The 13046-nt window shown below is 37.5% G+C and overlaps 1 protein-coding gene across 2 annotated transcripts in view; it reads left to right on the top strand.

The window, feature by feature from the left end:
• LOC143038619 (rabankyrin-5) overlaps window positions 1-13046 on the top strand; it is a 107326-nt gene that overhangs the window by 31084 nt on the left and 63196 nt on the right. For both annotated transcript variants that reach the window (XM_076208078.1, XM_076208087.1), the window contains exon 2: window positions 884-1062. In XM_076208078.1, coding sequence (XP_076064193.1) covers window positions 884-1062 — 179 coding nt within the window. The remainder of the gene's footprint in view (window positions 1-883; window positions 1063-13046) is intronic.

The raw sequence follows: 13046 nt of genomic DNA, 5'->3' as shown, positions 1-13046 counted from the left end.
ATGACCAAAATGATACAAAGGCTCAAAAATTTACCTTACGAAGAGAGGTACTCTCTGGGAAGATGCAGAGTGCGGGGTGATCTAATAGAGGTGTTCAAGTGGATCAAAGGATTTAACAAGGGTGACGCAAACAAAGTTATCATATTAAGACAATAGGGCAGAACTCATAGTAATGGATTTAAACGGGACAATTTAGATTTAATAAGAAAATAGGAAAGAATTGGTTTACTAATAGGGTGGTCAACGAATGGAATAGACTTGGTAACCATTTAGTGAGCACTATCAGTTGTTTTAAGAAATGGTTAGACAACTTTATGGATGGGGATGACAAGTGGTAATGGACATGGAACTGCCTAGTGTAGGCCTTATGATCTCTTGCTGTCTCTTTCATTCTTATGTTCTTATATTTTGTCTCATTCAATTCTTGTAACGTCATATTTTTCTCATTCTTCGTTGCTTATATTCCAAGTCTGCTGCATGCAGTGCTGTGGTTACAATCAGTGCTTCATACAACCTCATTCCTTTCATCCCTAAATAACTGTGTCTCATAAAGATTTTTAACTAAGCATTTTTTTTTTTTTTTTCTTTTTTTTTTTACTTTATAATTACATCTACTTTTCTGTTCATTGCCACATGCACTTCAACACAAAGTGCTTCAATGTAAAAGTTGGGCACAATGTAAATTTCCCATTCCAGTTATGCATAATTACAGAAATATGCAATTAAATTTGTATTAAAAGAAGTAGATGCATTACCACAGGTATACATTGTACATTTCTATTGTATGTTTCAGATGGAATCTAATGCTTTTATTATTATATTTTGGTTGAGTATACATAACTATAAGTTCATATTCTGAATTATGTTGATGTCCACTTCACAGGTGAGGTGTTCAAACTACAGCAGCACATGTCATTGCTGCGTGACGAATATGTGCGGCTTCAAGATCGGTACAACAAGCTGGAACAGCAATATGCCATCGCAACAGCAGCAGCAGGGGACAAGGGTGATGAATCCTTTCTTGCACGACTCCTCTGCTTTGTTGCAGATCTTTATGATAAGGTACTTTATCACTGCATAAAGAACCCACAGTCAGAATTAAAAAGGAAACTTAAGAAGAAAGCTAAACTTCTATATTTCAACTAATAGGTATAGCCCTCTTTAGGAAAGTACAAGATACAAGAGTTGTTTGAGACTCAAATACTGTTAAGATGAAGGAGGGGCAGGAACAATAAGTCTTGAACAACTCTTGTACTTTCCTGAAGAGGGCTATAGTTATTAGCTGAAATATAGAGATTTAACTTTCTTCTTTAGTTTCCTTTTTAATTCAGAGTGTAGGTTCTTCGTACATTTCACAATTGTGCCACTACATTTTGTCCCAGTTACTTTATCAATACTTACATGGCAATGATCATCCAGTGTAGCTACATGTTTATGTACAGGTAGTGTAGGCATGAACTAATGACCAGATTGAAAGCTGATCATTCATAAGTAATTATTTTTGTATGTTGGTTTTAGTTATATGGGTAAAAATGGCTGTATTATCTTTGATACTTCAGACTTCAAATGAATATGCAGTAGTTCTTTGATATAATACCTGCTGAAGTGTACCATGTGTCATAAATGTAGAAAAAATTATATATGAACAAGTAACAGCATATGTATACAGTAAAGAGCAAATATAGAAACATGAATATAATAGAAGACTGTTGAACATACTACAGCTGAACTAGGAGAGGTACCACTGTATATCTGATGGTGTGTAAACATTCTTTCCAATATATTTGTGTATTTACATGAACACCATAAACACATCACAGATTCTGTAGCAGTTAGGCTTAGATGTCTTTAGTCTTCTTCCTCCTTGTTTATTATTTTACTTTTTAGGTTATTTTAGGGAGTTGCTAAATGTGAAGGAGGATAGGGAGGGGAAGATAATTGCATTGGGAAGCACTAAGAAAATGACACTTATGAAGGAGAAAAATGGAGAAAAAATAAGGAAAGATGAGGTGAAAGCAGTTATTAAAATGATGAGAGCCGGTAAGGCACCTGGGTTAGATGGGTCTCATGCAGAATGTCTAAAAAAGGAAGGTACAGTGATGGTGGACTGGCTGGTGAGGTTATTTAATGTTTGAAAAGGGGAGAGTTCCAGAGGACTGGAAGAGTGCCTGTAAAGTTACGCTTTACAAGGGAAAAGGGGACAAGTGTGAGCTTAGTAGTTGGAGAGGGATCGGTTTGTTGAGTGTAGTTGGGAAGGCTTATGGGAGGGTTTTGATTGAAAGGATTAGGAGAAGAGAGGAAGTAATTGATGGAGAACAGTGTGGGTTTAGGACAGGTAGGGGTTGCATGGATCAGATTTTTGTGGTAAGGCAGATATGTGAGAAAGCTTTAGGAAAAGGTAATGATATTTTTTGGGCCTTTATGGATTTGGAAAAGGCTTATGACAGGGTAGACAGGAAAGCACTGTGGGAGGTGTTGCAGATATATGGGATAGGAGGAAAGGTGTTAAAAGCAGTCAAGAGTTTTTACAAGAGTACCGGTAGTAGAGCCTGTTTTAGAATTAGAAATAGAGAGAGTGAGTGGTTTGAGGTGAAGGTGGGACTTCACCAGGGATGTGTTTATGTCACATTGGCTGTTCAATTTGTACATGGATGGGGTGGTGCTAGAGGTAAATGCAGGGGTAATGGGCTGGGATTGGAGATGGTTAAAGAAAATGGAGAAAAGTGGGAGATAAACCAGTTGGTTTTGCTGACGACACTGTGCTTGTAGCAGGATCAGAGGAGGTATTAAAGAAGTTAGTGATGGAGTTTTGGAAGGTGTGCAAAAGAAGGAAGTTGAAGATAAATGTGAGTAAATGTAAGGTGATGAGATGGACAAGGGGAGAGGATTTTAGGAAACTGGAAATATTAAGGGAGAGAGGCTGGAGGACGTAGATAGCTTTAGATACTTGGGTGTGAATGTAGCAGGAAAGAGGAGTGGATGTGGAGGTAGAATGTGGATTGCGAGAAGCAAGTAAATGCCTTGGGGGAATTAAAAAGCGTAATGAGAAATAGACATTTGGGAATGGATGCTAAGAGGAGATTGTACAAAAGAGTGATTGTGTCAACAGCACTATGGGGCAGAAACATGGAACATAAGAGAGGAAGAGTTTAAATGTGTTTGAGATGAAATTCCTGAGATGTATAGTAGTATAGGAAGGGGAGTAGTTGCTGCTTATCAGTTCCCCAGGTGTGAAAAATGTTAAGAAATAAAATTGAAGTTGATAAAGAAATATCTTGGGCCCAGTCTGGAGACTGAGTGTCAGCCCCTCAGGGCTGCACCTCTTATTGGAGGTGAGGGGGGCTGATGAGGTTTGGACATTGGCAGTTTCACTGTCCATCTTTAAGGACCACCATATGTACCTGTTGTTGGTCTCTAATATGATTATTGAAAACATTGGTTATCTCCTGTCAATGGGTATGTTATGGGCAACAGTGAAAAACACCTTGACAATTGAGTTGTGTATCAAGTCTCCTTTCACTACATACACCAAAAATTACAAAAACGTGCTTACATTTTGAAGATTGATACACTACTGATACCACACTTCATTACCAACTAAGATTTGGTGGCAAACTCATAAAAGTGTGTGTGGGCTTAACATTTGGTTTTTACATATATTGTACATACAGTTTAATTACAATAAATTAATAATACATTCAATAATTAATAATACAATTAATGGTTAACAATACAACCAATGGTTAATAATGCAATTAATGGGGAAAATGAACGCAGACCATCACATCACTCTGCCACCACCACTCAGTGACCTCACTTAGCAAAACAAACTTTAAAGAATGGATGATCCACTCCACACACACCATATTATATATACAAAAGTGTGGAAAAATTTGGACATGGACACACCCTATACAAGAAAACACACACACACACACACTCACTCCTTGAAAGAAGGAAAAGTTCCAAAAGATTGGAAAAGAGCAAATATAGTACCTATATACAAAGGAGGAAATAAAGAGGACCCTACAAACTATAGACCAGTCTCTCTAACAAGTACAATAGCAAAAATCTGTGAAAGAATTATCAAAAGTAGATGGGTAAAGTATTTAGAAAAAAACAACGTACTAAATCCAAGGCAGTTTGGATTCAGACAAGGACGATCATGCATCACCAATTTAATATGTTTCTATTCAAGGCTAATAGATTTAATACAAGAAAGAGATGGATGGGCTGATTGTGCATTTCTAGACCTAAAAACATCTTTTGACAAAGTACCACATAAGAAGTTACTTAAGAAACTAGAAACTGAAGGAGGAAAACAGGGCAAACTGCTTAAATGGATGGAAGACTTTTTGCAAGAAAGAAAAATGAGTGGTGATAAGAGACAAACACTCTAACTGGGATGAAGTAATAAGCGGTGTTCCCCAAGGAACAGTTTTGGCCCCAATAATGTTTGCTATATATATTAATGATATGGATAAAGAAATTGAAAGTTACATGAACTTCTTTGTAGATGACGCAAAACTGTTAAAAAAGTGAACACGGAAGAAGATTGTGAGTCACTACAGAGTGATCTCAATAAAGTATGGGAATGGAGTAGGAAGTGGGAGATGGAGTTCAATACCAAAAAGTGTAGTATAATGGAATTTGGAAAAAACAAAAAAAGAATAGAAGGATCATATAAATTGGGAGAAGAAGGAATAAAAAAAGTAGAAAATGAGAAGGACCTGGGAGTCATTATTATGAATAATATGTCACCTGACAAACATATAAACAAGATTTTTAGAGAAACTTATAATTTAATAAGAACAATCAAAGTGGCATTTACATACCTGGATGAAGAAATGGTGAATGAAAATATTAATCACTTTGATAAGACCAAGATTGGAATATGCAGCAACGATGTGGTCACCAAATACAAAAAAAATGTATAACAAAACTTGAAAGAATACAAAGAGCAATTACAAAATTGGCACCAACACTCTCAAAACTATCATATGAAGAGAGACTAGCAAAACTTGAGCTACAGACACTAGAGCAAAGAAGAGAGAGAGGAGATTTGATAACTATTTACAGAATCATGAAAGGCATAGAAATTATTGATAGAGAGGATCTAATAAAATGGGATGAAAGAAATACAAGAGGACACGGAAAGAAAATCAAGAAAGACAGCTATAGAAGAGATCTGAAAAAGAATAGCTTTCCTCACAGAGTGATAGACATTTGGAACAAGTTAGATGAGAAAGTAGTGTGTGCAAAAACAATACATGAATTTAGAAATAGTTTAGATAAAATGAGATATAAAGACGGGACACCACGAGCATAGCTCCCCTTCCCGTAAAATACAACTAGGTAAATACACACACACACACACAGAACTAAATGAAAAAAAAATACATGAAAAGAAATGAACAATATAGAAAAGGAAGATGTATGAAAAAGCAAATTTGGATAAAATAAGAGAATTCTTCCAAAATGAAAACTGGGAAAGAATACACGAAGAAGATACAACAGTAGAAGAGAAATGGAATATTTTGACAAAAATCTATAAAAAAGGAGTAGAAAAGTATGTCCCAAGACAAAAACAAGAAAAAGAATATGTAAAGTGCTGGTACAATAAAAGTTGTAGGGAGATAAAAGACAAAAGAGACAAAGCCTGGGCCAAATGGAAGAAAAACAAAAGACCAGAAAAATGGAAAAATATACTTGTTATAGAAATGAATATGTACAAGCGTGCAGAGAGGAAAAAAGAAAATATGAAAAAGATGTCATAGAAAAATGTAAAGATCAACCAAAACTATTCTACAGATTTGTAAACAAACTGAAAAACAAACAAGATTTGGAGAAATTAATACAAGGAGGAGTTGAATGCACAGAGGAAATTGAAATGGCGGAAATTATGAACAAACATTTTAAATCTGTGTTTACAAGGGAGAACATACAACCTGAAGAGATTGAATGGAAAGAGAAAGTCCCCCCTATGAAAGAAATAGAAATAACAAAGAATGAAATATTGAACCACTTGAGTAATCTTGATGTCAGAAAATCACATGGACCAGATGAAATAGCAAACTGGATTTTGAAAGAATGCAGGAATGAACTGGCAGACATAATACATAGCATAATAAACAGTTCCTTGAAAGAAGGTAAAGTTCCAGAAGATTGGAAAAAAGCAAATATAGTACCTATATATAAAGGGGGAAATAAAGAAGACCCTAACAACTATAGACCAGTCTCTCTAACAAGTACAATAGCAAAAATTTGTGAAAGAATTGTCAAAAATAGATGGGTAAAATATTTAGAAAAAAACGTGTTAAATCCAAGACAATTTGGATTCAGACAAGGACGATCATGCGTCACCAATTTAATATGTTTCTATTCAAGGCTAATAGATATAATACAAGAAAGAGATGGATGGGCTGATTGTGCATTTCTAGACCTAAAAAAAGCTTTTGACAAAGTACCACATAAGAAGTTGCTTAAGAAATTAGAAACTGAAGGAGGAATACAAAGCAAACTGCTAAATTGGATGGAAGACTTTTTGCAAGAAAGAAAAATGAGAGTAGTGATAAGAGATCAACACTCAAAATGGGATGAAGTAATAAGTGGTGTTCCACAAGGAACAGTTCTGGCCCCAATAATGTTTGCTATATATATTAATGATATGGATGAAGGAATTGAAAGCTATATGAGCTTCTTTGCAGATGATGCAAAACTATTGAAAAAAGTGAACACGGAAGAAGATTGTGAATCACTACAGAGAGATCTAAATAAAGTATGGGAATGGAGTAGGAAGTGGGAGATGGAGTTCAATACAAAGAAGTGTAGTATAATGGAATTTGGAAAAAGTAAAAACAGAATAACAGGATCATATAAATTGGGAGAAGAAGGAATAAAAAAAGTAGAAAATGAAAAAGACCTGGGAGTCATTGTTATGAATAATATGTCACCTGAGAAACATATAAATAAGATTTTTGTAGAAACCTATGATTTAATAAGAACAAAGTTGTATTTACATACCTGGATGAAGAAATGGCGAAGAAAATTCTAATCACCCTGATAAGACCAAGATTGGAATATGCAGCAACAATATGGTCACCAAGTACAAAAAAAATGTATAAAAAAACTTGAAAGAATACAAAGAGCAATTACAAAATTGGCACCTACACTCTCAAAACTATCATATGAAGAGAGAATAGCAAAACTTGAACTACAGACACTAGAGCAAAGAAGAGAGGAGATTTGATAACTATTTACAGAATCATGAAAGGCATAGAAATTACTGATAGAGAGAATCTGATAAAATGGGACGACAGAAATACAAGAGGACATGGAAAGAGAATAAAAAAAGACAGCTATAGAAGAGACCTGAAAAAGAACAGCTTTCCTCACAGAGTAATAGACAGTTGGAACAAGTTAGATGAGAAAGTGGTGTGTGCAAAAACAATACATGAATTTAGAAATAGTTTAGATAAAACGAGATATGAAAACGGGACACCACGAGCATAGCTCCCCTTCCCGTAAAATACAACTAGGTAAATACAACTAGGTAAATACATGTGTATATATGTATGTATATATATATATATATATATACAGGTAGTCCTCACTTTACGCGCTAGATGCGTTCCAAAAGGCAGCGCGTAATGTGAATTTCGCGTAATGTGAGGAATTAAACTCACTACTTTGCTGTTACAAGTGTTTCCAATACCATAATCCTTCCTGCAGCTGAGCCACGAGCTAAGCATATAACCTCTGACCTGCCTTGTTGTTGTTGATTTACCACCACATATGGGATCACGGGTTAATTGGCCTTTACGCCTTGATAAGTAGCGTCCCTCTGCTGATCTGCACGCTGTTGTTGTTGTTGTAGCAGCAGCTTATTGCGATTCAAGGATGAATAAATTTCTTTCAAGTTTTTTTCTACATTCATTTTTATTTTACTTTTATGAAAATAAAATTACCCTTGGACAATGAAAAAAATCATGGGTCAGGAAACCATCCCGCAAGCTGAGATGTTGCTCTCACACGTTTCCATACTGACAACAACACAACACTCACCGCTCGCTGTGTGCTATTGTAGATTCCTAACTAGGCTTCACCCCCTGACGTGTCACTGCGCGCTATATCGGATTCGGTGTGTGTGTGTGATGTTTGTGGTGAGGCAGGGGCGGCAGGGTCATCGGGAGCGTCCATCTCCGATTCGGTGCCTGTCTCCGATTCGCTGGTTAGCTGACTTGGTGTGCGTTGTCGGAAGAAGTTTGTGATCGGCTGTTGTTTTGTCTTTTGTTGTTTTTCTTTTAACATAGCATTATAGCAAGCCATGTTCTCCATCACACGTCGTATGATGGTGCTGCTCCTCTCGACATTAGGATCATTCTCCTCTATGACCCTCATTGCATGCATCAACGAGTCCATACACTCAGACAAGTTGGCAGCTGTGAGGGCTCGCTGTGGTCCTGGTGATGCTGCTGCTGCTGCTGCTTCCTCTTTCTCCTCCATCATTTTCACTCTCTCTTTCTCGATGTCAAACAAATCTTCATTGGAGAGCTCTTGTGTGTGAGACTGAAGCAAGTTGTCGATGTCCTCCTCTTCCAAATCCTCGAAGCCAACTTGCTGTGCTAGACGCAGACTTTTAACGTTGGCCTTGGCTACATTGTCGTCTATGCTGTATCCTTTGAAGTCGTGGACGAATTGAGGACACAATTTTTTCCAGACTCCATTGCAGCATGATGTTGGCACTTCACTCCACGAATCCTTGATGAAGGTTAGAGCATCTTTTACCGTGAACTGCCGCCAATAATCACGGACTGAGATGTTTTGTTGCTCCGTCACTTTCACAAGGTTCGCCAATGTTGAACGTAGATAATACGCCTTGAATGTCGAGATTATCCCTTGGTCACAAGGCTGGATGAGCGAGGTCGTGTTTGGCGGTAAAAACACGATCTTGATGTTGTTGCTGATATCGGCCAGGTATGCTGGGTGACTTGGCGCGTTGTCCACAATCAACAAGATCTTGAAGGGGATGTTTTCTTTGTTGCAGTACACCTCCAGCTCCCTGTGCAGTTTATTCTTGAAATAATCGCCAAACACTGTCCCAGTCATCCAGCCCTTCGAGTTGGCGTACCAGTACACTGGCAGAAAGGCCTTGTCGTAACCCTGGCCAAAAAAAAAAGAAACGTAAGATTTTATACGGTCTAAAAAATTCATTCGCACAATCTTTTGCATAGAAAATGGTAACATGGAATAAGGTTAGTTTTACAACTCTTACCTTGAGGGCTCGAGGATTCTCTGAGTGATACACAAGTGCTGGCTTGAGTTTGTAGTCGCCCTCTGCATTGGCCCCCAACAGCAGCGTTAAGCGGTCCTGAGATGCCTTGAATCCGGGGGCAGAAGCTTCCTCTTTGGAGATGTAGGTGCGGTTGGGTAGTTTCTTCCAATAGAGGCCGGTTTCGTCGATGTTGAACACTTGCTTTGATGAATAATTCCCGTCTTCTATAATTTTCTTGAGCTCTTCTGGGAATTCGGCTGCAGCTCGAGCATCAGCTGAAGAAGCTTCCCCAACCAACTTCAAATTATGAAAACTGTGCCTTTTTTTAAATTTATTAAACCACCCGTTGCTGGCAGAAAAAGGCTTCTTGTCCCCTTCAATGCTGTCATAAATAGACAGCGCCTTCACCTTAATCAGCGCCAAGCTAACCGGCACACGAGTCTTATTTTGATGCTCAATCCAAGTTGCAAGCATCTTCTCCATCCTTTCCATCTCCATAGGGCGAGAATATGATGACTTGTTAGCTTGTAGAGGCGTTCCTGATTTGGCAGCTTCACGAATCTTGGTGGAGTTTTGTTTTATGGTCCTCACCGTAGACTCGCTGAGGCCCATTGCCGCCACAATCACATTGTTTCTCTGCCCTTTATCTAACCTGTCCAGAACTTCCAGCTTTTGCTCCAATGTCAATGTCTTCCTTGCTTTCTTCTGCCTACCATCACAGGCTGGAAATGTCGCTGGGCGCTTGGGAGCCATGGTAAACAAGAACACTGATGATTTGATGAACACAGAGATGCTGACACAACGAAGCGTTGGTAAACAATGAGCTTGGTGGCGAGAGGGATGCGGAGGCTGGAATCAGCTAGCGTCACCTAGCGGCTGCCTTACGGAACTAAATCGCAGCCCGCGTATTTTAACTTTCCGGATTTCGCGTTACTCTGAGGAATTTGTGTAATGTGAGGAATACCCCCTAGTTTTGGACACCGCTTTAATGTGAAATCGCGTAATGTGAACCCGCGTAAAACGAGGATTACCTGTATATATATATATATATATATATATATATGTATATGGATATATATATGTATATGGATATATATATGTATATATACATATACATATACAAAAGAATACAAGAACATATAAGTATTGGTCCCAGTTAGACTAGAGATAAATGCTGGACATCCAAGATATTACACTTAATAGCTAAATATTACAAAATACAATTAAAGACATTACACTTAATAGCTAAACATTACAAAATACAATTCAAGATATCACAATAGCTAAACATTATAAAATAAAATTCAAGATATTACACTTAATAACTAAACATTACAAAATACAATTCAAGACACAATGGATAACATCATAAGCAATACTCACATACAGACATTAAGGCATTGGACCCATTGAACAGAGATGCTAATGGTGTGGGGGAGGCTGGGCAAATGCACTCTTGTTGTCTTAAGCCTATCAACGTGTAATACTTCACTCAGTCCCTGGGAAGAATCAAAGACCTTGAACTTATTGGGATGCAACCTTTCAGTCACCAAAAATGGACCTATAAATCAACAATTTAGTTTAGATTGGTGATTAGGCATGCTTTTATATACATGATCAATATTTATGTTAAGGTGTCCTGGGAGTGCTTTATAGGTGAGCATGTCATAAAATTTGTTCAATTTCTCTGGTGAAGTTATGTATACTTACCCTTTCCAATAGAGTATAATTCCCCACTAAATTGTTTCAGTCACATGTATATGTTACGTGTAGTGAATATTTTTATATTTTATAATAAAGATGATATATGTAGAAACACAATGGCAAATGCCAACAAGACTGTGAGAATAAACACCGTGTGAGATCGAAACCTTTATTGTTACGACGTTTCGCTTGTTACAGCTTTTTCAAGTACAGACATGGCAAACACTCTGAGTATATATAGGCCAACGGGGAAGGAACTGGGAGAGGTTATCAGGGAGGGGTGGGTGGTAGGTGGAGGGGCGGGGGTGTGAGAAGGGGGACGGGTGGGACTTGGTGGAGATAAAGGAGGACATTTCGGACAGTTTGTTGAAGTGGACTAAGGGGGACATTTCATACATTTGTATAATGCGGGTAATACAAATGTATGAAATGTCCCCCTTAGTCCACTTCAACAAACTGTCCGAAATGTTCTCCTTTATCTCCACCAAGTCCCACCCGTCCCCCATCTCACACCCCTGCCCCTCCATCTACCACCCACCCCTCCCTGATAACCTCTCCCAGTTCCTTCCCCGTTGGCCTATATATACTTAGAGTGTTTGCCATGTCTGTACTTGAAAAAGCTGTAACAAGCGAAACGTCGTACCAATAAAGGTTTCGATCTCGCACGGTGTTTATTCTCGCATGATATATGTAAACATAACTTTAAAGAGAAGGTGTTCATATCAACCTAAAATGCAGAAAATGAAAGATTAGTCTTGGTAAAAACTTTGTAAAATCATATTTCATCTCATTCTCATTTCTTTTTTTTTACATATAATATTTTGCATAGTGAAAAATTGCTGTGAAATTCTGGTAGGATAAATGAAACAAATTTAAGTTACAGTTTCCTTTATCTATTTTTAAGGATATTAAAGTATGACCTCTCCCCTTTACAATGCCACAAGAATGAATAGAATCGGTCAAATAGAACTAGAGATGTGGCTTACTAAAAACAAAAACAGGAATTTCTCAGGAGTGGAACTTTAATGTTTAAAAGGACTGCAACACCTTTTAAATGCTCCAGCCTCATAATCACTCATGACTCTGTTAGTTTACATTTTCTCTTGGAGCATATTTTCTCACATTCTTTATCTCACTTTTTAAGGTATAACTCTAGTAGTTGTGTGTATGATTGTCCAAGAAGAGGAACCACAAATCCTTCTTCATAGTCAACATTGTAATCAAGAACAGATTTGGCAACAGCATATTCGAGAATGTTTTTATTTGTCTTCTACATTCCCTTGCCATCTTCAATAAGCTCTTTACCCCTCCCATGGTTACGGCTGGAGAAATAAGTAAAAAAAAAATTGTCTAGGTCGCGTGTGTGACTCGCAGGCTGGGAAGCGATGTGCTCCTACCTCAAGCTTTGATGAACACAATGAGAGACGTTGAGGTGCACCACTGGCTATGTAAGGGTGGGAAGGGTGGCCAGATATCTCCATAAACATAATATAGTAAACAAAATAGAACTGGCTATCGAAATTTAGACTTTATTTCAATATAATGTTTTTTATGAAATGGGGTTGCCAGAGGTTGCCAATAGATTATCTATTTTATTCTGTATAAAAAAAGAAACTGAATTGAGCTGTGATATTTAGTCAAAGTGTTAACACCATCATAGAGGTTCTTTTGAAATGTTTACCTAAAATTTGTTCATGTGCCAAAATTTTTTGAGTGATCGCCCTCTAGGCTGCCTTAACAGGCATAGCCTTGCTAAGCTGGTGTTTCAACATTTTGGACTTGGAGTTAACAAGTTTTTCTCACAGAATGACATATTCTAAGCAATGTGTGACATTGGAGTTGACTATAATCATCAAAACTGTAGAGGGGATAAATAGGACTGGCTAATATATTATATGGGAGCCTTTTTTCAACTCCATAGGTGATGTAATGATGCGTTTTACCTGTTAAAATATTAATTGTGCTGTTATGGACTAGTGTATTGTATTGATTTGTAGTATCACTCCTGGACATGATTCAATCAGTTTCATCAATCCAATAGCTAGCATGCTTATTGCCTTCAATTAGG

The sequence above is a fragment of the Oratosquilla oratoria genome, chromosome 2, assembly GCF_046742065.1.
Source record: "Oratosquilla oratoria isolate Oo_2021 chromosome 2, ASM4674206v1, whole genome shotgun sequence".
Taxonomy (NCBI): domain Eukaryota; kingdom Metazoa; phylum Arthropoda; class Malacostraca; order Stomatopoda; family Squillidae; genus Oratosquilla; species Oratosquilla oratoria.
The sequence above is the reverse complement of the archived record's forward strand: the minus strand, read 5'-3'. Positions and strand labels throughout refer to the sequence as shown.